The 22,849-nt window shown below is 43.6% G+C and overlaps 2 protein-coding genes across 4 annotated transcripts; one reads left to right on the forward strand and one right to left on the reverse strand.

The window, feature by feature from the left end:
- Positions 1 to 99: 99 nt before the first annotated feature.
- On the forward strand, positions 100 to 4,070 carry atp5fa1 (ATP synthase F1 subunit alpha). Its single transcript, XM_028973016.1, has 11 exons — positions 100 to 255; positions 957 to 1,032; positions 1,117 to 1,286; positions 1,369 to 1,542; positions 2,038 to 2,204; positions 2,352 to 2,652; positions 2,811 to 3,035; positions 3,119 to 3,226; positions 3,305 to 3,449; positions 3,634 to 3,784; positions 3,872 to 4,070. The coding sequence occupies exons 1-11, from the start codon at positions 196 to 198 to the stop codon at positions 3,951 to 3,953; spliced, it is 1,659 nt and encodes a 552-aa protein (XP_028828849.1). The 5' UTR covers positions 100 to 195; the 3' UTR covers positions 3,954 to 4,070.
- A 6,890-nt stretch (positions 4,071 to 10,960) lies between these two features.
- On the reverse strand, positions 10,961 to 22,566 carry st8sia5 (ST8 alpha-N-acetyl-neuraminide alpha-2,8-sialyltransferase 5). 3 transcript variants are annotated; one of them, XM_028973859.1, is made up of 9 exons: positions 22,159 to 22,566; positions 20,317 to 20,421; positions 20,034 to 20,132; positions 16,223 to 16,315; positions 15,640 to 15,726; positions 14,960 to 15,104; positions 14,762 to 14,874; positions 14,379 to 14,471; positions 10,961 to 13,741 (listed from the first exon to the last, which is right to left on the reverse strand). In XM_028973859.1, the coding sequence occupies exons 1-9, from the start codon at positions 22,302 to 22,304 to the stop codon at positions 13,279 to 13,281; spliced, it is 1,344 nt and encodes a 447-aa protein (XP_028829692.1). In that variant the 5' UTR covers positions 22,305 to 22,566; the 3' UTR covers positions 10,961 to 13,278. The 3 variants fall into 3 exon arrangements, with proteins under 3 accessions (XP_028829692.1, XP_028829690.1, XP_028829691.1); XM_028973857.1 differs by lacking the exon at positions 20,034 to 20,132; XM_028973858.1 differs by lacking the exons at positions 20,034 to 20,132; positions 20,317 to 20,421.
- Positions 22,567 to 22,849: the final 283 nt, after the last annotated feature.

Consider the following 22,849-nt stretch of genomic DNA (forward strand, 5'->3'; position numbering starts at 1 on the left):
TCAAGTCGATATGCTCCTGACATTTTAATAAAGGTTATTTTTCCTCGCGATAATACTCCGCAGTCACGCGGTCCACTTCCGGGTCGCGGTGACCTTTCTATATGAGCCTCCGCCGCGTCCTCCATTTCCTTCACTCCGCTCGTCGCGCTCCAGCCGGTCGGTGTAGGAGGACTCGCCCATAGCGTCCCCGTCGTCATGCTGTCGGTTCGCGTCGCCGCGGCCTTGGCCCGCACCCTGCCCCGCAGAGCCGGATTCGTAAGTATCTCTTTGCGTCCCGGAGGCGCTGTGTTTCTTTTTACGCGGAGGAGCCAGGACCGCGGGCCGCCGAGCGGCGAGGGCTTTACGGACGCGGGCCGCCATCTTGCATCCCGACGGCCTTCAACATCCAGCCGGAGCGCCGCGCCGACAACTTTCACGCACGTCTGGGCTTCGTTTTACTACGAACTCGTGCGGCAGGTGGTGTAGTCGCCTCCGTGCCGACGTCGTGTTCGCGGTATTAAAGTTGCGTTTTTGTCACCGGTGTCCGGTGAATGACATTCGTCACTGAAGGTCAGGATTTAGCGAGGCTGAGCGCGGCTCTGCGGACCTTGACGTGCAGTCTGCGGGAGGTTTGCTCCCCTGCACGGCGTGCGTGTGCGTGAATATATTCCGATTTACGTTTCTATCGGAGACGTGATGTCAGGTCTCCGTATGGACTCAGAATCTCGAGCAGCGTTGCGCACCCTTCTGTATATTTTTCTGTCGATTTTTTTTATTATTTATTTTAAAAAATAATCAGTTCGATGCGCACTTTGATCGGGTTTTCATGTGTCGCGTCGGGCACGATGGCCGGTGAAGGTCAGTCGCGTCCTGTTAACGCGCTTATCTTATTTCCTTAGTTCTTTGTGCGCGTATTTTCCAGCGATTCGTGTGAAAGGGACAATCCAGCAGTAATTAAAGCGCCGGCTTTCTCTCAGGTCTCCAAAAACGTCGCCGCCGCCTGCGTCGGAGCCAGAAACCTGCACACCACCAGGCCATGGCTGCAGAAAACAGGTCCGTGGCCGCTTTGCTTTTTTTTTTCCTTTATAAATTCCAGGTCGCGGTTTATATTTAGCGTGTGCTGTGTTCTCCGCGCAGGCACCGCCGAGGTGTCGAGCATCCTGGAGGAGAAGATCCTGGGCGCGGACACCGGAGCGGACCTGGAGGAGACCGGCCGCGTGCTGTCCATCGGGGACGGCATCGCGCGTGTGTACGGCCTGAGGAACGTCCAGGCGGAGGAGATGGTGGAGTTTTCCTCTGGCCTGAAGGTGCGTCTTCTGGTTACTAGTAGGTCCTTTTTTTATTTTTTATTATATACGTACGTAAATAATGGTCCACTTGTCTTGACAGGGTATGTCTCTGAACTTGGAGCCGGACAATGTCGGTGTTGTGGTGTTCGGTAATGACAAGCTGATCAAGGAGGGCGACATTGTGAAGCGTACTGGCGCCATCGTGGATGTTCCTGTGGGCGAGGAGCTGCTGGGCAGAGTGGTGGATGCTCTGGGAAATCCCATCGATGGCAAGGTAAAGCGGATGAGCGTTTGGAAGGATTTCAGTATCTGCTGTTGCAAAAGTGTTCAGTGGGTCAATGGGATTTTTATTTTTTGTTTTTTTTTATTAAAGCCTTTTAGACTGCAGTTTGTAGATGTGCTACAGTTAAGTCAACTCATTCTTCCCACTAGGTGGTGCTTGAGCTCTTCTGATTCCATGCAGGCGATAAACATACATACGCTACTGCTATGCAATTTTGGTTTTGGAGGCCAAGCTCATCTGACCAGTCATTTGTTTCAAACGTTACATTTAAGATAAAAACCTTTCTATGGAAGTAAGTGCAGATCAGAGTGCACTTACTGTCTGATCTGAAGTGGACTCAGATTCAGTGTTGAGTACAGTTTAGGTACAGGCTAAATTAGTCTTCACAGCCCTCCCATCTTATGCATATTTATCTTGTATAATATTATTGAATATTCTCTGTTTAGTGGTGAGTTTTGTTAACACTTGACTTTGTGGTCTATGTAGGGACCCCTGGGCTCCAAGATTCGCAGACGTGTAGGACTGAAGGCCCCTGGCATCATTCCTCGCATCTCTGTGAGGGAGCCCATGCAGACTGGCATCAAGGCTGTGGACAGCCTGGTGCCTATTGGCCGTGGACAGCGAGAGCTCATTATTGGTGACCGGCAGACTGGGTAAGTAGCGGTATAACTTTTTGTATGTCTCTGTAAACACACATATTGCATTTTATGAGTAATTTATGCTGATTTGGCTGTAAGGATTTCTTAGATTACTCACTTAAAATTTGTTTTTTTTTTTATTATTATTTATTTAAATTGCAGCAAAACCGCCATTGCCATTGACACCATTATCAACCAGAAGCGCTTCAACGAAGGCACAGACGAGAAGAAGAAACTGTATTGCATCTACGTGGCCATTGGTCAGAAGCGTTCCACAGTGGCCCAGCTGGTGAAGCGTCTGACTGATGCTGATGCCATGAAGTACACCATTGTGGTTTCGGCTACCGCCTCTGATGCCGCTCCCCTGCAGTACCTGGCACCCTACTCCGGCTGCTCCATGGGGGAGTACTTCAGAGACAATGGCAAACACGCTCTGATCATTTACGATGACTTGTCCAAACAGGTTGGTGCATTGCAGTCTTCCTCATTCCCCATTGCTGTTTGCCACTTGATATCAGTAAATAACAATAAATGTGATCTTATTTACGTTTTGTCAACTTTTGTGCTTGTGAATTCATATGTTGGTTTTAATTATGTTTTAAATGAATTGCGCCCTTCTAGGCTGTGGCCTATCGTCAGATGTCCCTGCTGCTGCGTCGCCCCCCTGGTCGTGAGGCGTACCCTGGCGATGTGTTCTACCTGCACTCTCGTCTGCTGGAGCGTGCTGCCAAGATGAACGATAACTTTGGAGGAGGATCCCTTACTGCGCTGCCAGTCATTGAGACCCAGGCTGGTGATGTGTCCGCCTACATTCCAACTAACGTCATCTCCATCACAGACGGACAGGTGTGTGTTTGGTATAAATCCGTTTTTATCCTGAGCCTAGAATGGCAAGATCAGTTTTAATGTGTTTTTCCCCTGTTCCTTAGATCTTCCTCGAGACAGAATTGTTCTACAAGGGTATCCGACCTGCTATCAATGTGGGTCTGTCTGTGTCCCGTGTGGGTTCTGCTGCCCAGACCAGAGCCATGAAGCAGGCATGTGGAACGCGGTTCATATAGTAGCAGCTGGTTACCATTGTTTAAAATGTCAATTAACTGGCCTCCTCTTTGTAGGTGGCTGGTACCATGAAGCTGGAATTGGCTCAGTACCGTGAAGTTGCTGCCTTTGCTCAGTTCGGCTCTGATCTTGACGCTGCCACACAACAGCTGCTGAACCGTGGTGTGCGACTGACTGAGCTGCTCAAACAGGGACAGTACTGTGAGTGGGCTATGTATACTTCTCACTTTTATGCAGATGTATGGAACAAAATGAATCGAGATTCTTTGTTTAATAGCTATTTGGCTACATAGTCTTTTATAGCATCAGTTTTCTTATGTGTGCTCATTCTGACCCTGTCCCCCTGTCTTTTTATTTGCACTTGTTTTTATTTATTCTCTAATAGCCCCCATGGCTATTGAGGAACAGGTGACCGTAATCTACGCTGGTGTCCGAGGGCATCTAGACAAAATGGAGCCCAGCAAGATCACAAAGTTTGAGAAGGCCTTCTTACAGCATGTCCTCAGCCAACAACAAGACCTCTTGGCCAATATTAGGTAACCTGTTTTTTCCTTCCCTTACTCCTACATAAAAAAAATTCAGGCTTAACGTTTTTGCCCCCCCCCCTTTCTTCCCTTCCCTAGGAGCGATGGTAAAATCTCAGAGGCTTCAGACGCCAAGCTGAAGCAGGTTGTCCTTAACTTCCTGTCCAGTTTTGATGCTTAGTGTGTTCTTGTCCGTCTGCATAGTGCTCAAACATTTCTACCCATGTCAAATTCTGTGGCACTCAGATCTTTAATGTACAGAAATCCCCCAACAGAGAATAAAGTGTTCTACTCTAAATTTTCACTGTGCCCGTCTCCTCACCACAGCTTGTGTTGATGCCATCTTTTCATATAAATTACTTTGGAAGTGGACTTGACATCTAGCGACTGAAGGGGTTCACTTTCATTATTCTGAAGTCTCTGTGCACTGCATTATTTATTTCTTTCCAATATAATTGGACTGGTGCGGTTTCAGTATATGCAGTTGTGAACTTGAATCTGTTTTGGGGGGATTTATTGGCGTTTTCCATGAATGCCTCATAACGTGACCTGGTATACATAATAAAATCAATTTTAACTATTCAGTGTGTCCTTGTTCCACTGTTAGCTAGAGATGTCACTTAATTTGTGACCAACTAAATTCTAACTTAAAGATGCCTATAGTCATGGTCTTATAAGCTTATGTTTCATGTCTTAGACGAGTCAAGGTCTTATAAATCTGGTTATAGATAATATTGGTGTACATTCATTGATCACTGAAACATTGTGTAAACATTAATAGAATGAATTGTCTTATAGCATTTCTCCACTGAAGGGCTTGCAGGCATTTCCACAAGGCCCAGCAAAACTGCATTCAGTGAGTGACTTAATACAGATTGATAAAGCATAATACAGGTCAAAAATGCATTACATATTTAAGATAATTATAATGCCTTCTAAGAAAGAAATATGATTTTCTTACAGGTGGAATAAAGATTCATAGTAATAATAATCCTTGCAGGAACAATAGGGCTTTGCACATTCAATAATAATAATTACAACCGCAGGCACCCTGCAAGATGACACTAAACCTAACTAAATACAACCTACCAGTCCTTTCTTTCTAATGTCTGCACCCACCTGCACGGCCGCGCCCCACCCCACTGTCCTTGCTATCACTCAGAGTAACACAAGCCTGACTAACAGGTGGGTTTAATGCCTCTCCACCACTATGCAAGATAAAAAAAAAAATAAAACTTCAGACATGGAATGATTTCACGGGCGAGAGACTGTTCACTGCATCAATATAAACATAACACTTCACTGCTCAGTGACATGCTTCTTCCCAAGTACAGAACCAGCAGACTTTCAAACTCCTTTGTCCCACATGGCATCAAACTGTTCAACTCCTTGCTGGGGGGCAGGAGGAGCAACAAAAGTACAGAAGAGGACCGGGAGAAGCAGTAATAATTAGTCTATCCAACAGAAACTGGACCATCAGTCCAACATTACTGACTGTGCAATGGGATCATTACTATGCTATAATCCTCATGCAATAATTATGATTTTTCTATCTCCACCACTTCTTTTCTTATACAATATACCCTTTTTTTTAACACGTTTTTTTTTTAACACTTTTTTTTTTTTAAATATATATATTTTTTTGTTGCTGCTTTTTATATTTTAATATGAAAGTGAAAAGTCTGTTTCTGAAAACTAGAGATTGTTGACTTCAGAAAAACACAGCGACCGCTCTCCACTGAACATCGATGGAGCTTCATCTAGAGGAGAACCCCAAGACCTTAGTGAGGAATGCTGAGAAAGTTTCTGTTTGAACTGACACACACTCTAGCCTCTTATGTTCAGAACATATTTCGTTTATACAATTCAAACCTAAAGTTTAAATACACTGTATAAATAGACATATAACAGTTTTTTTCTTAAAAAATAAATCGTACAAAACCCTTTCATTTTTAGGCCTGTTTGGATTCCCAAAATCATTTCTATTTGCTAAATGTCTGAGATTGTTTTAGAGGTTTTTTTTATTACTTTTTTAAAAGTCAAAAGTTTACATACATTTGCTTAGTATTTGGTAGAATTGCCTTTAAACTGAATGACTTGACTCAAACGCTTTCCTTCCACAAGCTGCCCTGTTGGTGCAGTACTCATGTTTTCATGCGTGGGAAGCCTGGACAAAGGGACAATCACGGCTTATTGTTTTAGAGCTTAAAACCACAAGGTGCTTAATATCTGATGGAAAGAGGCTGTATTTCATACATGCATTTTTCATTCTTTTGAACTATTAGAATGAACTTTTTTTTTTTTTCCATGAATGGGTAAATTAAAACAATATTATCTCACTTGCTGTTGTACGGAATGTGTGTTTAATGTGTGTGATTGGGAGAAATGTTCATCCTACATAGTTGCACATGGCAATTAAATTTTGTGCTGATATGTGAAAGTATGTGCAACTGCTGACCCACCAAAAAAGGGTGCGCTTCAGAGGACACTGTTGAACCCCCTGGAGATGCCCAGGACCCTTTTTTTTTTGGAGGCTCTCTTGACCCCAATTCCAGATGAGTGTTCAAAATTCCAAGAGTTTTTGACCATAGGAAAGGCCTAAAAAATGCCCAAAACCTCCAATAATAAAGCGGCTTCAGGCATAAAGTGGCCGAAGAAGCAGGCGACCTTGATGTGGCAGGTGGTAGTAAAGTAGAAAAGTGGCTGGTTTGTGAAGGTAGCAAGTGGAGGTAGTAAAGTGGCTGGTTTGTGGAGGTGGTAGTAGCCTAGTGGGTAACACACTCGCCTATGAACCAGAAGACCCAGGTTCTAATCCCACTTACTACCCACTTACACTTAACCCTGAGTGTTTCCAGGGGGGACTGGAAACACTCTACTACTGACTGGCTGCATAACATCCTACAACATCTCGACCACCCAGGAACCTACGCCAGGATACTGTTTGTGGACTTCAGCTCGGCGATCAACACCATTGTGCCTCAACTCCTCACCTCCAAACTCAGCTCAGCGTGTCACCTGCTACCTGCCAGTGGATCACCAGCTTCCTGACAGACAGGAAGAAGCAAGTGAGGCTGGGGGAGATCACTTCTGGAACGTGGTCCCTCAGTACTGGTGCCCCTCAAGCATGTGCCCCTCTCCCCACTGCTCTTCTCCCTGTACACCAACGACTGCACCTCCAGGAACTCAACTGTAAAGCTCCTGAAGTTTGCAGATGACACATTGGGCTCATTAAGGATGATGTGTCTGCAAACCGACAGGAAGTTGAGCGGCTGGTGCTCTGGTGCAGTCAGCACAACCTGGAGCTGAACACGCTCAAGACTGTAGAGATGACAGTGGACTTCAGGAGACATCCCTCAACATTGCTCCCCCTCACCATATCAGACAGCCCAGTGTCTATTGTGGAGACCTTCAAGTTCCTGGGCACCACCATTTCCCAGGACCTGAAGTGGGAGACCAATATCTCCTCCATTCTCAAAAAGACCCAGCAGAGGATGTACTTCCTGAGGCAACTGGGGAAGTACAGTCTTCCACAGGAGCTGCTGATCCAGTTCTACACTGCGGTCATTGAGTCTGTCCTGTGCTCCTCCATCACCGCCTGGTATGGAGCAGCCACTAAAAGAGACAGGATCAGACTGCAGCAGACTGTACGAACAGCAGAACGGATCACCTGTACCTCTCATGATCCAGGAAAAGGGCAGGGAAAATCATCTCAGATCCATCACACCCTGGACACAGATCTTTTGACCTGCTGCCCTCTGGCAGATGTTATAGAAGCCTGCAGACCAGGACCACCCGACACAGGAACAGTTTCTTCCCCCTCGCCATCTCCCTCCTAAAACACTGAAACTGTTTCACTGCAAAACACCTAATGTTGCAGTTCACTTTATGTACACTTTGTATATTGGATTTGGATTTTTGCCTATTTATTGTATTGCACATTGTTTTAATCTCTATTCACTTTTAGACCTATGTACATACTTACATATATTTATACTCAGTAGATATATTTATTTATAAACAGTATAAACAAATTCTACAACTTGTACAATAAGACATCCTTGCACATTGTGGTTGTTTTCTTCTACTCTGTACTTGAGAGACACCATCTACCGGAATCAAATTCCTTGTATGTGCTTGCACTTACTTGGCCAATAAATACGATTCTGATTCTGATTCTGGGGTAAGTCGCCCTGGATAAGGGCGTCTGATAAATGCTGCAAATGTAAATGTCAATATGGTAGTAAAGTGGCTGGTTTGTGGTGGTAGTAAGTGGAGGTATTAAAGTAGTTGGTTTGTGGAGGTAGTAAGAGGAGGAAGTAAAGTGGCTGATTGTGATTGTTGTAGGACAATGTTGGTAATGATTGTGTTGGTGGTTTCTGGGGTTCGTTGAAGTTCAATAAAGGAAATGCTGAAAAAGGGCAACAGATACCAGAACAATTGGAAAAATTAGTGCAGGTTTGACTATAAAAAATCTGGTGGGTTTTGGTTGAACCGCATGCAAGCAGTGCCATAAACAGAACCAAAATGAATAGGAATCAATGTGAAAAGAGTGATACCAGAAAAGTTTGAAAAAAGATGGCGGGTCCAAAATGACAGTTTGAATGCATCAAGGATGTCAAGCTAATGGGGAAGGAAGCACAGAGGTGGGACAAGCAGACCCTCTTCCTTCCTTTCCACTTTCCACTTTCCACTTTGCACAAAATGACTCTGCGCTTGTTTATGGCCCTTTTTCTCCTTTCTTTAAACAATGAAAAAAAAACAAAAACCTGTAACTCATTTGCACACCTTCACCCTACCAGTTACACATATTTTATGTTAAAGAAGTAAAAGTGTAATATTTGGTTATGTTTGCAATATTTGCATATTGGTTCATTGTTTACTTGCAACATTTGCAATACTGTGGTCTGTAGCAGTTGCAGAAAGCATTTCAGTGCACATCATACCGTGTATGACTGTGTATGTGACAAATAAAATTTGAATTTGAATTTGAATTCCTGTCCCAGCTGGGTCCTCATGCCTTTCAGGGAGCTCTGTGGTGCTCCGCCCCTCTGGAGGCGGACCCAGGCCCATGCCTGGCCCACCCTCCTTACTGGCTACCGGAGGACCCAGCTCCATCGCTTCCCAACCCACACCCCCCCAACCTGAACTCCGTACTCCTCTACCTCATCCTGAACCAGTGCAGTCGGGTCAGGAACGTCCTCCCTGTGGTTCTGCTCCACTGCTGGGTCGCCATCTGGTGGACACAAAGAGGGAAAGTGGGGGCGACATACGGACACAAGACAAACGCACACACACAGAAACAGACAAAAGAGATGGTCGTGGGGCAGAGTTTGATCGCTGGCTCAGGCTCTGACTGATCAAACTCTGCCCTCAGTCTCTCTCTGTATCTCTCTGCTGCCACATGGCTGCGCCCCAGCCACATGCTGATCCAGTCAGACGCGTGAAGATGGTGGTGATCTTGTCCACATCTGAGAGGGAGGGAAGAGCAGCAAAGTACACGCCACATGATGTTAAAAAAGACTGGCATGTGCCTGCTGCTCCGGCGAAGGGTCCAGGCACCATGGGTATGTCCCACACAGGGCTGGGCGCGTTGCTGGAGATGGTGGTGAGCATGTGGTGTGGAGGGTGATGGACGTCCTCTACAGTAGGAGGGGGCCCTCCGCGACTGGAGATGGAGAGGCGGATTCCCCACGAGGCAGTCCTGGCAGCGCAGTTGCTGGCTGGCGACTTCCCGTCGCCCTCTTCCTCCATCTTACCCCCGCGTCGCCATCTTCCTCCTTGCTGTCTGGCTCTCCATCGCGGTCCTCACACCACCGGGCAAGATGGGCGGAGCCATCCCAACACCGACCGCCCAACTCGTGTCATCACCGCTCTCGTCGTCGCCCGTGTCTTCCCAGTCCACGGGGAGCCTTGCCAGCAGAGTACAGAGTTCCTGGCCGCAGATGTCGCCGCTTCCGTGTTTTGCGGACATTCCAGGGGTCCCAGTAATACCACAGTGCTACTCGGCATGGCTCGAGAAGAAATCGCTCTACCAGTATGTGGCGGTCATATCCTGGTCCTGCGGCATCTCGCCACGGATCTCCCCGACCCCTCGGCCGACCATCCAGCGCTCCCCGTTGGCACCTGCACTCACCCCGACTGGCTGGCAGCAGCAGCCTAGCGATTAAGGAAGTGGCCCTGTAATCAGAAGGTTTCCGGTTGGAATCCCAATCCGCCAAGGTGCCACTGAGGTGCCACTGAGCAAAGCACCGTCCCCACACACTGCTCCCCGGGCGCCTGTCATGGCTGCCCACTGCTCACCAAGGGTGATCGGTTAAATGCAGAGGACAAATATCACTGTGCTGTGCTGCTGTGTATCACAATTGACAATTAGCTCACTTTAAATTCTTCTTCCTCTGCCTTCTCTCTCTGCGCTTTAGGTAGGGGCTACAACATTCTGTCACATCCGCAAGCTGACGGGGGAAGGAAGCGCAGAGGCAGGACATACAGTGAACAAGGATTTATTGATAAACAGAAGCAAAACGGTGCATTGGCCGAAAACAGGGGAAACAAAAAGGGAAATATTAAACCTTGTGTGGCGATCATAAAGGTGTGTGGCGATTGCCAGAACTCAAAACACAACAAAACAGTCGCAGGGTCCACAAAGAATGCCGCTGCTGCTGATGGGCGGCTGCATGGCACCTTTTAACTGCTGTCCTGATGGGCACAGGTGATGTCTCCAGCTGCAGCCAATCCTGACAAAGGATGTATCACACGATCCAAATGCGCGTGACGGTCAAAGAGTCTGCAAGCAGGGGGTGCTGTTAAAATGCCTCCAACGCTAAAATTCAATGCATTCCTATGGGGATTTGACCCTGTTTGATAGCTCGGCCGCACTTACTCCAATCGCTTATAAAATAGCATACCTCACACAATTGAGTACTAATTTTTGATGTAAGCCCTTCTAGGGCTTGGGCCCAAATAATAATCTTTGCAAAAACAATAGGGCTTTGCAACATCTGAGCTCAGAGGTTACCTGATGACAAGAACTTTGTAAGATATCTTGAAAACATGACCCATTATCATTTCCCATTAAATCAAATCTTTGCATCTTGTCTTTTTCACCAGGGCGGTAATTTACCAAGGTACATGCATAGCTAACATAACGCAGAGATGTGTGTGTGTGTGCCGGAAATCATACAAATTACAAATGTTTATTAAACTTTTATTATAAACATCACATCCCCTGTCATTTTCCACATCCAAGAGCATCCAATGCCAGCATTTCCAGTGTCATTGCTTTTATTTATGCACAGAGAGAAGTGCAACTCAGATAAAACTGTACACTCCGCATATGTATTTTTGGACATGGAGTGCATACATACAGTGACAACATAGATTTTTTTTTTCCCACCCAGAACAACAAGTGGGCTTTAAAGTCTTCTTAAAGTGCATTCGAATGGTTCTAAAAGAAATCTGCACACAGCCAGCAGTTCACGTTGAGTAAGACCCCTTAAATGGCCTTCAAACCCCAATCTTTTACTCTAGCTTTTGATACTAAAAAATGAAAGTAGTGTGTCAGACATGATTCACATTTAAAAAATAACTGGACTTCTTTTCTCACAAGTCGTTTTCAACAAAGGCTTCTGAAAGAACAGAGAGGCATGTGTGACAATGTTCAGAAGATAAAGCTCATACACATTTAAGATAAGGCAGCATGAAAGGGAGAAAAGGAGAGTAAATATTTCAATTATTTCAATAACATTAACACAGTCATATGAGAGAAATTCCGAGATTGTTCTCACCCGCACAAACACACACACCCACACCCACAGGGGAGCTTACATGGCAAGAAACACAATAAAAGAAGTTGAAACATCAACTATTTACAGAATTATTCAAATCCACCTGCCACCCTCAATGTGTGTGTGTGTGTGTGTGTGTGTGTGTATGTGAGTGATGTGGGCTTGATTGAGGGCTACAAGCGGCAGTTGTTTCGGTACAAAAAAAAAAACATTAAAAAATTTAAAATCTGCAGCGAAGCCACAAACACATCACATAAAAACACTAGTCATAATAACCACTCACAAGGCAACACTGCCAGTGAGCCACTCGCATGATATATATATATGTCTTTTTTTCCAGGCGGAAAGTCGGAATACTGCTGCTGTGAAATGTACACAGGCACATGCCAGTCCCATCAAAACTCCCTCCTGCCTCCGTTATTCTGTACAAACTATACAATCAAGATCTTTTCGGTCGATCTTGTGTCTACGATGACGATTAAAAAAGGCTCACATCAGGATGTGCCTCTGGAAGGCCAGTGGTCTGCTGTGTTTTGGCTGTTTGCAGGTCGGGTGTTTGAAATAAGACATTGAGGCTATTTGTGCACTTGATCTGAAACAGCCAGCCTGCACCGGATGGTGAAACATCATTAAGTCACAATAAAGGGCAACAGTCGTGTTTGTCTACATGGTGCTTATCTCTCATGAAGCCCCGTGCCCCTCTGTGTTCCTTCACCATCATGTAGGCCACCTTTGCATGTAATAATAGTGAAGACGTATGGCGGAACAGAAAAAGTCTGATGAATTAGGGTTGTGGCAGGAAAGAGAGGTGCTACAGAGGTTAATATATTGGCTTCTAAACATTTGAAGGAGTGGTGAAAAGGTGGAGGACAGCTTTGTGGACACAGAGGACCATGAGTTCACATGACACGACAAAGCAAGAAACAAAAAGAAGAGGCTTGGAATGACGATTTCATTTTTTTTGTGTGTGTGTTTTTTTAACTCTTTTAGCTGCACTTAACTGTTTAAAAATGACTGTTCCCTTTAAAAAAAAAATTAGTACCAATGTCATCAGGCACACACGAAAAAGATAATCAAGTTCTGTGCTCTTCAAATAAATTTACAAAACAGCTACTGTAAGGAAAAGAAGAAGAAAACAGCTGCCGGTGGGTGAGGACAGGAGACACAGTGAAGACATGTAGTCAGCACTGCCGTTTAGTGGTGGGAGTCCTAAGTCCGTTTGATGATTCCTCCTCATCAAGTGCATAAACAAAGACACATGCTTGTGTGTCTGCACATTTTTCAGTTCGGTCCTAGCATATTGAACGGAAAAAATCACAACATTAACCGATGAGTTAGGAGAGCACTCCCTGGTAGGAGGAATTAACCTCAGGCAGAACGTGAATATGTGAATATGTGTGAGTGTGTGAGAAACATACAAAGTAATCACCTCAAGAGCTCAGTGTTAGATACGTGTGTGTGTGAGCAGGCATGTGTGTAGTCGTAAGATGTTTCCATCAAGCCAGTTTCAGGGAATTACGGTAATGACGGAATGCAAATGTAATAAATAACTCATAATCAGAGCATAATGTCATGTTATATACAACATAGTTGTGGAAAGCCCTCTCGTTTTGAATCGTGAGAGTTTTCCATAACTGGAAATCAGTACTTTGCAACCTATTCACCGTTTGCTTATAATTTATGAGCTGGCTTGTGTGTGTGTGTGTGTGTGTGTGTGTGAGATCAGCTGCAGGTGCCCGTGTGCAGGTGCAGTATTCCTCGTGTGTGCATATGCAGGAAGCTGAAGATCTCGTGCGGCATGGCGTGGAACCCAGGGCGGGGCTTGACGTTGTCATAGTAATGGTGTGTGATGAAGACGCCGCTGGGGTTCATGGGAAATGCCCAAAAGCCATAGAGGTGTACTTCCTGGCACAGTTCCATCGCAGCAGTAACCAGCATTAGGCCACTGCTGAGGCGCTTCGCACGGACGCCCTGTACAGCCCAGAACCGCTGCACATTCAGCAGGTACTGTGGGTGGAAGAAGTAGGCGCCGCGCGGAGAGGTGAAGTCATCCAGCATGTACTTGACGCGGAATGACACGTCGGTGTTGCGAGTGTTATAGAAGGCAGGCAGAACCACAGAGGAATTCTCATAAGCCTGCAAAACATCGTAGAATGGCTTCCGCCATTTCTCAAGCTTCTGGAATCTGCCATGAAAAGAATTCACAGATAAAATACACAAATAAAGTAATAGATTCACACAGGAATGTATTAGAGAAGTGTCTTAAGTAGTACGCAGAAATAAGTGTGCAATATTCATTTTCTCCAGGTTTTGTGGCCATTGTTGGGGATTGCTGTGGCGTAAAATATATATTTTTTCCTGCTGGTTCTAAAATATTCTAATGCATGTTTCTACCTATTTTTTGATGTAAAGTAATTTTTTTTCAAACAGATGAAAATCTGTGTCTTTTACTGAGAATAATTCATGCCACATGTGGCTGCCCGATCTGTGCAACCTGCACGATCTGAAATGGCCATAGGTGTATCTCTTAACAGGAGCAAAAACATAACCCTATACCTTCCGATCTGTGTGCACATGTCGAGAACAAATCTAATTTTCTCCAAAACAGCCACTCCCTACTGTAATCAGTCAAAAAGTTCACACAGAATTCATTGGTGTTGGTTGAATTTGCGTTAATTTGCTAAATCCAGGAGGGACTAAATAAGCAGAATACAAGTAAATGAATTGTTTGTGACTAGTTATTTCACTGCATGCATATGTTCACTTTGTCTTTGTGTGTGTGTGTGTGTGTGTGTGAGAGAGAGAGAGAGAGCATGATCTACCTTTCTGTTATTATGCTAGGGTTGATAGTAACAATGTCAGTCTTAGATCCAACATCAATTGAATATTTATCAGAAATTGGAGGAATGTTGCATCTGTGGGGAGAAGTCACAGTGATAATTCAGAAAGAGAGAAAAACAAATAATGTAATGTAAGAAACAAGTAAATGTAACTTCAACGAGATTGCATGGGAAACATTGTGGCGGTAAGAGATACACAACATGCACCTATTTTATACCCAACTGACTTTGTCATGAACTATCTGCACCCTGGCAATTCTTTCTGCACCTGTTACTTTTCCTAAACACAGATGGGTGATGTGATGTGTGAAGAAACTCATCTGTTGGCACAGTAACAGAAAAAGAAACAGAGAGATCATTCTTACCGGAACACAAAGTCAGACGCATCAATCTCTCTTCCACATCTGCTATTTCTGATTATACCTCCATTGCCAATGACAGCACACCTCTTAAACTGTGACCTGGAGAATGGCATGTCCTACACACACAGAAACAGAGAGACCCAGTGAGACTACAGGGAAATCTGAGCATACGGCTGCTTCAGCTGAGTTGCATTTACTCACATCGGGAAACATTTTGAAGATCTCAGGGCTGATGTGAAGAATTCCACTGGTGTCAACCTCGTAGCGCAGTTTGGTGCCTGATGGGGTGTTTCGCTTCGTGGTGAATAAGAAGGAGGGAGCATTGCAACAACGGGACAGGGACATCCTATTAGACAAGACAAAAGATGTCTTTACCAATATAACATGAATATTCACAATCAAGCAGTGCCATCTAATGGCACTTCCTTATATGGCAGATAAAAGTGAATTTGTAACAACTCAAATTAATTGAGAGGATGCTTGCCAGATGATGATGATGCACAGGATTTACCAGACAAGACAACAAGAATAGGAAGTTCGGGCCCATATTTGGTCTTCTTGGGGGCATGTGATGCAGTGATACCTAAAAATACCTTTTTCTAATGAACAGGTTCAGGTTGTAAATAGTCCCTGGTGTTTGAGAACCACTTGTCCAGTTATGCCTGAACAAAAATGCCTACATTACATTTCAGTGTGGTAAATGCTAATAAAGTATTGGTCAGCATGGAGAACTTAAATCCATCATTTTATCACTTGCAGGACAACGGGACACAGAAAAGACATGTTGAATGTTTGGTTGTACACTGTGTGTGTGTGTGTGTGTATCCAGCCATGTGTTTTGTTTGAGCATGTATGTGCTTAGCTGCATAGAGTACACTCACTTGAAAGCACTGGTCTCCTCCTTGTTCTGCTCCCACTTACACACCTGAAGGTTCCTCCATCTTTCAAACAACTCTGAGGTTTTTACCCTAAAATGCACAAGTGGAAACACAAACATATGTAGTAATAATATTATTTTGTGTTATATTCCTGCACAGGGCAAAGAGCAAGAGAGTGACAGAGAGGTGTGGGATGAAAAAAAGCAATGATTGCTGTTCTGAAAATAGCTGTCCTATAATGACTTTGACCCTGTGATTTAAAATGTTCATTAGGATATGTGAATCCCACTGGAGAAAAGCACTGCAGTAATCTGAGATCACACACACACACAACGCTCTTTCTTGAGTGAGTGTGTGTGTGTGTGTGTGTGTGTGTGCATGGGCATGATCATCAGAAACCACAGCCAGAATGTTTTCCTCAGCTTAAATTGCCACTGCAGCCTGGAACGCCGCCTGTCTTTATGGCCACCATGAAAGGCAGTCAGAAGTCCCCTGTGGCGCGTTGCTCCATGTCGTTTCATAATGCATGACAAGAACTTCACCAAAAAGTCAGCACTTCTAAGTGCTTTATGGATGCAAGACTCACATGGTCAAGACTTTCACATCCAAAACGTCCTTTCTCAGCTCCTGACAGGAAGTGGAATTAAACTGCAGAGGGCCATCTGAGGTGTCCAAAAACCTGTAGGAAAAGACATTTAATCTGTGCCTGCTCACAGTTGAGTCTGCCTTCACACACACACAGACACCATGGGAAAGCAGGGATCAAAACCAAACACTAAAACACTGGACAGGCTTTAGCTTGCATGAAGGACAGACAGAGCTAGGGAGGGATAAAAAATATATTATTGCTATATTACCTCAACAAATGTAAAATTTCCGACAGTATTAAATGCCTTAAGTGCAACAGTCTACGATTACAACTATACACAATAATAAAATGTAAAAAACGATAAGATCCAATAGAACTATACTCAGCACTATATGGTCTAATCTAGCTCAGTACTTATCCTGTAATAACACACTTACAATTAAACTATAAAACACACATTGCACGCTAAATTACATGACATTACAAAACACTGTTACATCACAAAACTACCATTGTTTTTAAAACTGAAGCACCTTCATTAAAATCTTAATGCACAACTAATATCTTAGTACAGTATTAGCCACACCCATATCACACTCAAATATCACTGTACTGACATGTTAATCTGAGCATTGCAATGGGGTTGGTAACACTAAAACTCCTGTGATTGTCCACTTAAATTCATGGACTACACAGCCCATATGACTGGTAAACAATTACTTAACATTACACAACAATGCCATAACTAGTACACATTGCTAAAACGTTATCAGTTAACTAAACACGTATCTAACCAACAATGAAAAATCCAACACCTAATGAACACACACATACACTTACATTGATACACAGCATTTGAAAATTTGTCAATTTATGGTTCATTGAAAATGAGTTTTAGGAACATAGTGTATGTTCTGGCCTGATAACATATTCTGATCTGGTATTACAGTGCCTTTGTAACTCAACACTTTTGTTTTCATACTGAAATAACCTCCTTTGCGATTTGTTCTTTTCCTCTTTTCCCAAGATGCTGTTTTCTTGCATCCTTAGTTTAAAAAGTATGGAATAATGGAGTGAAAACAAGAATCATGCTCCATAAACATATACACACAAACACACACGCACGTAAAAGTGCACATTAAAGAAATTTGGAGAATTTTTTTCTGTCCTCTGCTCAGACAGTAACTGACATTGATTTGGCAATAATCAAGATCTGTGTCCACTTTGCTCTGAACAAAGACAAGTGGATGTCAAGCCTAAACAAGAAAAATCCCTAAAGCCACTTTCAGCCACTTTACAGCTTTCAACCTTGAACTAAAATACATATGAACTATATAATACCTATACTACCCATAGCATGTGCAATGCACAAACAGCACAAACCAATTGTAACACAACACAACATATGATATAATACTGTGCACTGAGATCTCTTACGCAGCTTAGATAATTCATCAGCTCTAGAATTTAAACGTCTATGTGCCAATCAAGTTCATTCCCAAACCACACTGAGACAGGCTAAGATAGGTGCAAAGAAAATTAATTGCATGAGCATGCATTCTAACATCACAAAACGTTGGCACAATACGTTTTACACATAATCACAAATTTTAGAATGCAAACGAGAAAGATGTGTCTGGGTAGTGTGTCAATCAGTCCCTCCAGGATTCACCCCTGTGAATGTGTGCAATTTTGTCTAATCACTGCAACCTTTCGACAGACTTTTGTGTGTTAACCATAAGTTGAGCATCTACCTGTGCTTATATATCTTATAAAGGATTGAAAATATAAACATAATGTTTACATTTTACATATGCTCTGGTCAACCAAGCATGGTCCAGCAGGCATAAGTATACAAACAACACAGGGCCGTAAACCAAACAGCACTCTACATAAATCATGTAGGTAGCACAGATTGGGCAGCTACGTGTGTGACGTGAATGTCGATATTTAGTAATACAAATGACTCTTTCTGTAATAGTAAATATAGGCTGTTTTATTCTGACTGGAATAGTGGTTTTTAATACATTATATCAAATGTAATGTTTTACTTTCTGCCACAAAATCAGTCATTTAAGGTCACAAGAATTCCCCGGAGGGACTGGTCCATACAACACCTAACACCCCAGACACATTTACTATAATGTGTCTGAAATAAACAGCATCTCACACAATCAAAGATATCAAACATCAGACACTTTTCTCACCAATATTAACCTTGTACAAACGTTTTCAAACATGCCACATGCACTTTTGCACAAGTTGTAACACCTTTAAAGCTCTATGGCTACATTTATGAAACATTTCTATAAAGAGGTACTCTCCAGTCAAAACTATTTTATTTTATGTTTAATTCAAATTTTAAAAAATATTTAAGATTGCAATTGCACACATGCCATGTTTGCATTATGTGTGTATATTTGACTACATCAGAGCAGAATTAGGGTCTGAATGAAAAAACACACAGATGAAATCAGAACAACAAATGAGAATAAAGAACAAACAGAGAGAAAGATACAAAAAAAGGAAACAGAGTTTACATACATCTGAAACCTGAAAGGGTTTATGTCGCATGCCAGTGCAAGGGCCCAAAGTGGTGGATTCTGGGAAGATGTGAGGGTTCTATAAGAGGTCAAGGGTTCTGCCCTCTCAACCTATCAATCAACCATTCATTCATACACACATATAAATGGACACAGTACTGATGCAAGAAAAGAGACACTTTCTCACACACACACACACACACACACACATAAGGAATGGCCTTTAAAGACTGACATTAAGACTTGTATTCAAAAGCACTGTCTGGTATGAAGTTGTAAATAGATTTGCCACTATTAATTAAATGTATAAATATAATCTATTTGGTTAACTAATGATTAATATTAACTGTTAAATCATACAGATTAATGACAATGCAACATGGAAACTGAAAATGTAATCAATGGTATAGAAACAGAAAGCATTATGTAGCATTTGTCTTATAAACTCACAGATCACCATTTTCATTTCATATCAACTTAGAATACAAGTCAACAGCAACATGCAAAGCATGTTATATTTTATGATTTCAAAATTAAGTGTACATTGTATTTGTATTCATATGTAAATTTAGATGTATTATTTAACTTTGCATATGTCAATCATTTTAGCTATTACATTAGCATAGCAGAATAAATTAGTTTTATTGCAGTCCAAACATTTGAACACATTAGAATTTAAGTCAAAATGTTGTTAAACATAAAAGCCTCGTAAAAATAGGTTTCCAGCTCCTGATTGGTTGAGAGAAAGTAGTCCGATCTCACAAAGCAGCTAATTAAGCATTTTTAAATGGAATCAGAGATAGAAACTTACATTTTACACGTGTATTTTTTCACACTCTATCACACACAGACTGATTTCCATTAATTTTACAATGTGCAATAAACAGCTTCAGAAATGTTCACAATATCCTCTTGTACCAAACCCTAATTTATGGATGCTGCTTAGTGAGTTCATTTAGCAAATCTGTTTACAACTTCCTGTCATCCCACAGGAACCCAGCTGAGCGCCTTTCACCACAAATCGTAATGGCAGCGCTTAAATGCCTCAGAGGTATGCAGGGTGTGAGATGCACAACTGAGGATGGGAGAGAAGGGGTTGGGCCCCGGAGTACGATCACTGATGCAAACACCAATGGGCTCGGTGGTGGGGTAAGGAGACTGGCGACAGCATGCCGAATGCACCACACACACACTCACACACAGACCGCTTCAAGAATAAGAGGTCCGTTTGAGCGATGGAGGAGGAGTGTTTCTCACTGGCCTACCTTTCAGAGGATTTTTTTGTCTTCTTAATATCGGCTAGGCAGGGTGTGAAAATTACACCAATCTGAGCGTCTGATTGACCAGCACTCTGACGGACACATCTGTCAACACGCAGACAGCTTGGTTAGCGCTGGCGTTTCCACTAAGAGCCCCAGAACTCAAGCAGAAAGAGCTTTCTCTTACTGGCTACACTTCACTAATGCTGTGCTCTGATTGGCTATACTTGATGGCTGCTCTGAACGTTTCTGTCTCTCGCTCTCTCTGTTAGATGTGTGGAATCGGTACCTTTTCTTCCCATAGCGGGCAGGCCTCAGTGCTGTGTCGTCGGGCAGGTTTATGCCGCTCCAGTTCCCTGTTTCGTCCACGCGAAGATGGCTAAACTGTTGCCCACTGGCGGGAAAATGAGTCAGTTTATTTCTTTGCTTGCTTGTTTGGTTTCTAAAAGGTTTCACTGCAACCAAAACACACAGTCACCCGCACGGCATTACCTTTGTTGGGAGGGATAGAGAGAGGAAAGGGAGGAGAAAGAGAAGAACGTTTCAGCAGCACTGAGATAAACATGTGAGAACCACAGGGAGGATGGACGTTGGCCATTGTTGTAGTTCACTTCACGAACTGTCAGTGGAACTACAGCTCCAATACTGGCATGGTTGACATGGGGGGTTGTCTCTGTAGCTGAACCAGTTCTTCATTATGAGTGTGCATGCTCTAAATTAAGGTTCAGGGTGAGTGTGTGCATCATGAGTGTACACCACAATGCAGGTATGTTTGGGGGTTTTTTTGTGTGTATATCAGTTGGACTATGCTTTCATAGTCTTTCACTGGGGTGCAAGGGTTTTCATCTGGTTGCACACCCCAGCAACCAAGTTTCCAGCCGCTACAAAAGATGGAGGAAATTGCTGAGGAAGTGCATTCGTCAGCCAGCATTTATTCCACATTCCATAGTTGGATATCTGGTGATGCACATCCCTCCAGCAGTCCATTTTAAACACTGAAAACCACATGTAGACAATATATTGTCAGACAGCGGACCCTGAAAAAGCAAAGCCTAGAAATTTTATTCAAATGGTAAAAGGCATTGTTTAAAAAAAAAAAAAACACACGTTCATTTACGGACCATTTGCAGCCTATCTATCCTTCCATACCTCCATATTATGTGTCCCATCATCTATCCATCCTTCTGTCTGTTTTTTTTTTCCTCTCATTCCTTACAGATTATAGATAAAAGGTTATCGCATAAATAATTCACAGTGCAGCATGAATATAGCGTTTACTTTGTGGACTGGAATGAATGTACACTGGATGCCCAACCTGATAAGATGTGAAGCATAAATAGCAAAGTCGACTCTGTTAAAACACCATGCACAACGCTGCATGATCTGGCCATTCATCTATACACACAATATATAAAATTGACACCTGGTTGTCTGATCGGCCACTTTAGTATTTTTTTTAGCACATATGGCTCTGTTTAAAACCCACCCCCTCTAAAAAAATCCACCAAAATTCATCACCGCCAAATTGGCTTTCGGGTTTTATTTACATTATTTATTCCACATGTCTCTTTCTCCATCTGTTTTCCTATCCGGGCCTTCCAGCCCAGCCCACTGATGATGATGATGTGTGTGTGTGTGTGTGTGTGTGAATTGTACTCAGCCATGTCTCTATCTCCCTCACTCTGCCTTCTGTTTCAACATGCCGTCCTTCAGTCTCCGTGCACGTAGCCTGGGATAAATGACTGCACACCATGGATTATCCATATACAGTCATTTATGAATGTGTACACTAGAAGTCACAGTCACTCCTTCTGTTTTTTTTTTATCTGGATGCTTTTTTCTAGGTGGTCGGTGGTTTTACATGAGGATTTTACATGATGGCTTTACATGTGTTCACGGTTCCCATAAGATGTATGACCAGTCTCGAGGGCTGGAATAAATAAGTAAATAAACAAAAACAAACTCAAATGAAATACAAAGAAGAAACAAAGCAAGGAGAGCCAGTGAACGTGGGGCTGAGGCCTCACACACAAATCACGCTGTAATGTCCGCCGTGGACCCGGCGCCCACAGAACAGGTTCTAACGAGGCTGAGCGCCGTGACGTCATAAATGCGGCGGATCACTAAATACCTTTTGATGTAATTCTTGCCGTAGAGGATCTGCTGCACCAGCGTGACCAGCGCGAAGGCGCAGATGAAGATGAAGCAGAGCGAGCGGCTCCCCAGCAGGTCCCGCCCGGCCGTGGGGTCCGAGTAGCTCATCCTCCCGCGCGCCATCTGCGCTGTCCTCCGTGGAAACGCCTCGCGTTCAGCGCCTCATGCTCCGCGTCCTGCCACTGCGGCAGCCGAGCCGAGCCATTCCCCGGCGGCGACTTCGCTCGTCCTGAGGGGGAGATCAATATGTATATATATATATATTTTTTTTTAATCGTCCACTGCGTTATTTAGCTTTATTTTGGTTAATTGGCGCGACGCCCCGCGGTTATTGTTGCGTGCGCGCGTGCGCCTCGTCGGCGATGCGGCTCTCGCGATCCCCGCCTCTGAGCGCGCGCGCGCGCGCGCGGCGAGCGTCTGACGCGCGTGACCAGAATTCGCATCATCACTTGCTGTGTCGTCGGATATCTATCTATTCCCCAGACCCACCCTCACACACATACACACACATATATATATACACATACACACACACACACACACACACATATATATATATATATACACACACACACACTCACACACGCACATATACACACAAACACACTTATACTCACACACACATATACATACGCACACATACATACACACAAACAGACACACACACT

The sequence above is a fragment of the Denticeps clupeoides genome, chromosome 3, assembly GCF_900700375.1.
Source record: "Denticeps clupeoides chromosome 3, fDenClu1.1, whole genome shotgun sequence".
Lineage (NCBI taxonomy): Eukaryota > Metazoa > Chordata > Actinopteri > Clupeiformes > Denticipitidae > Denticeps > Denticeps clupeoides.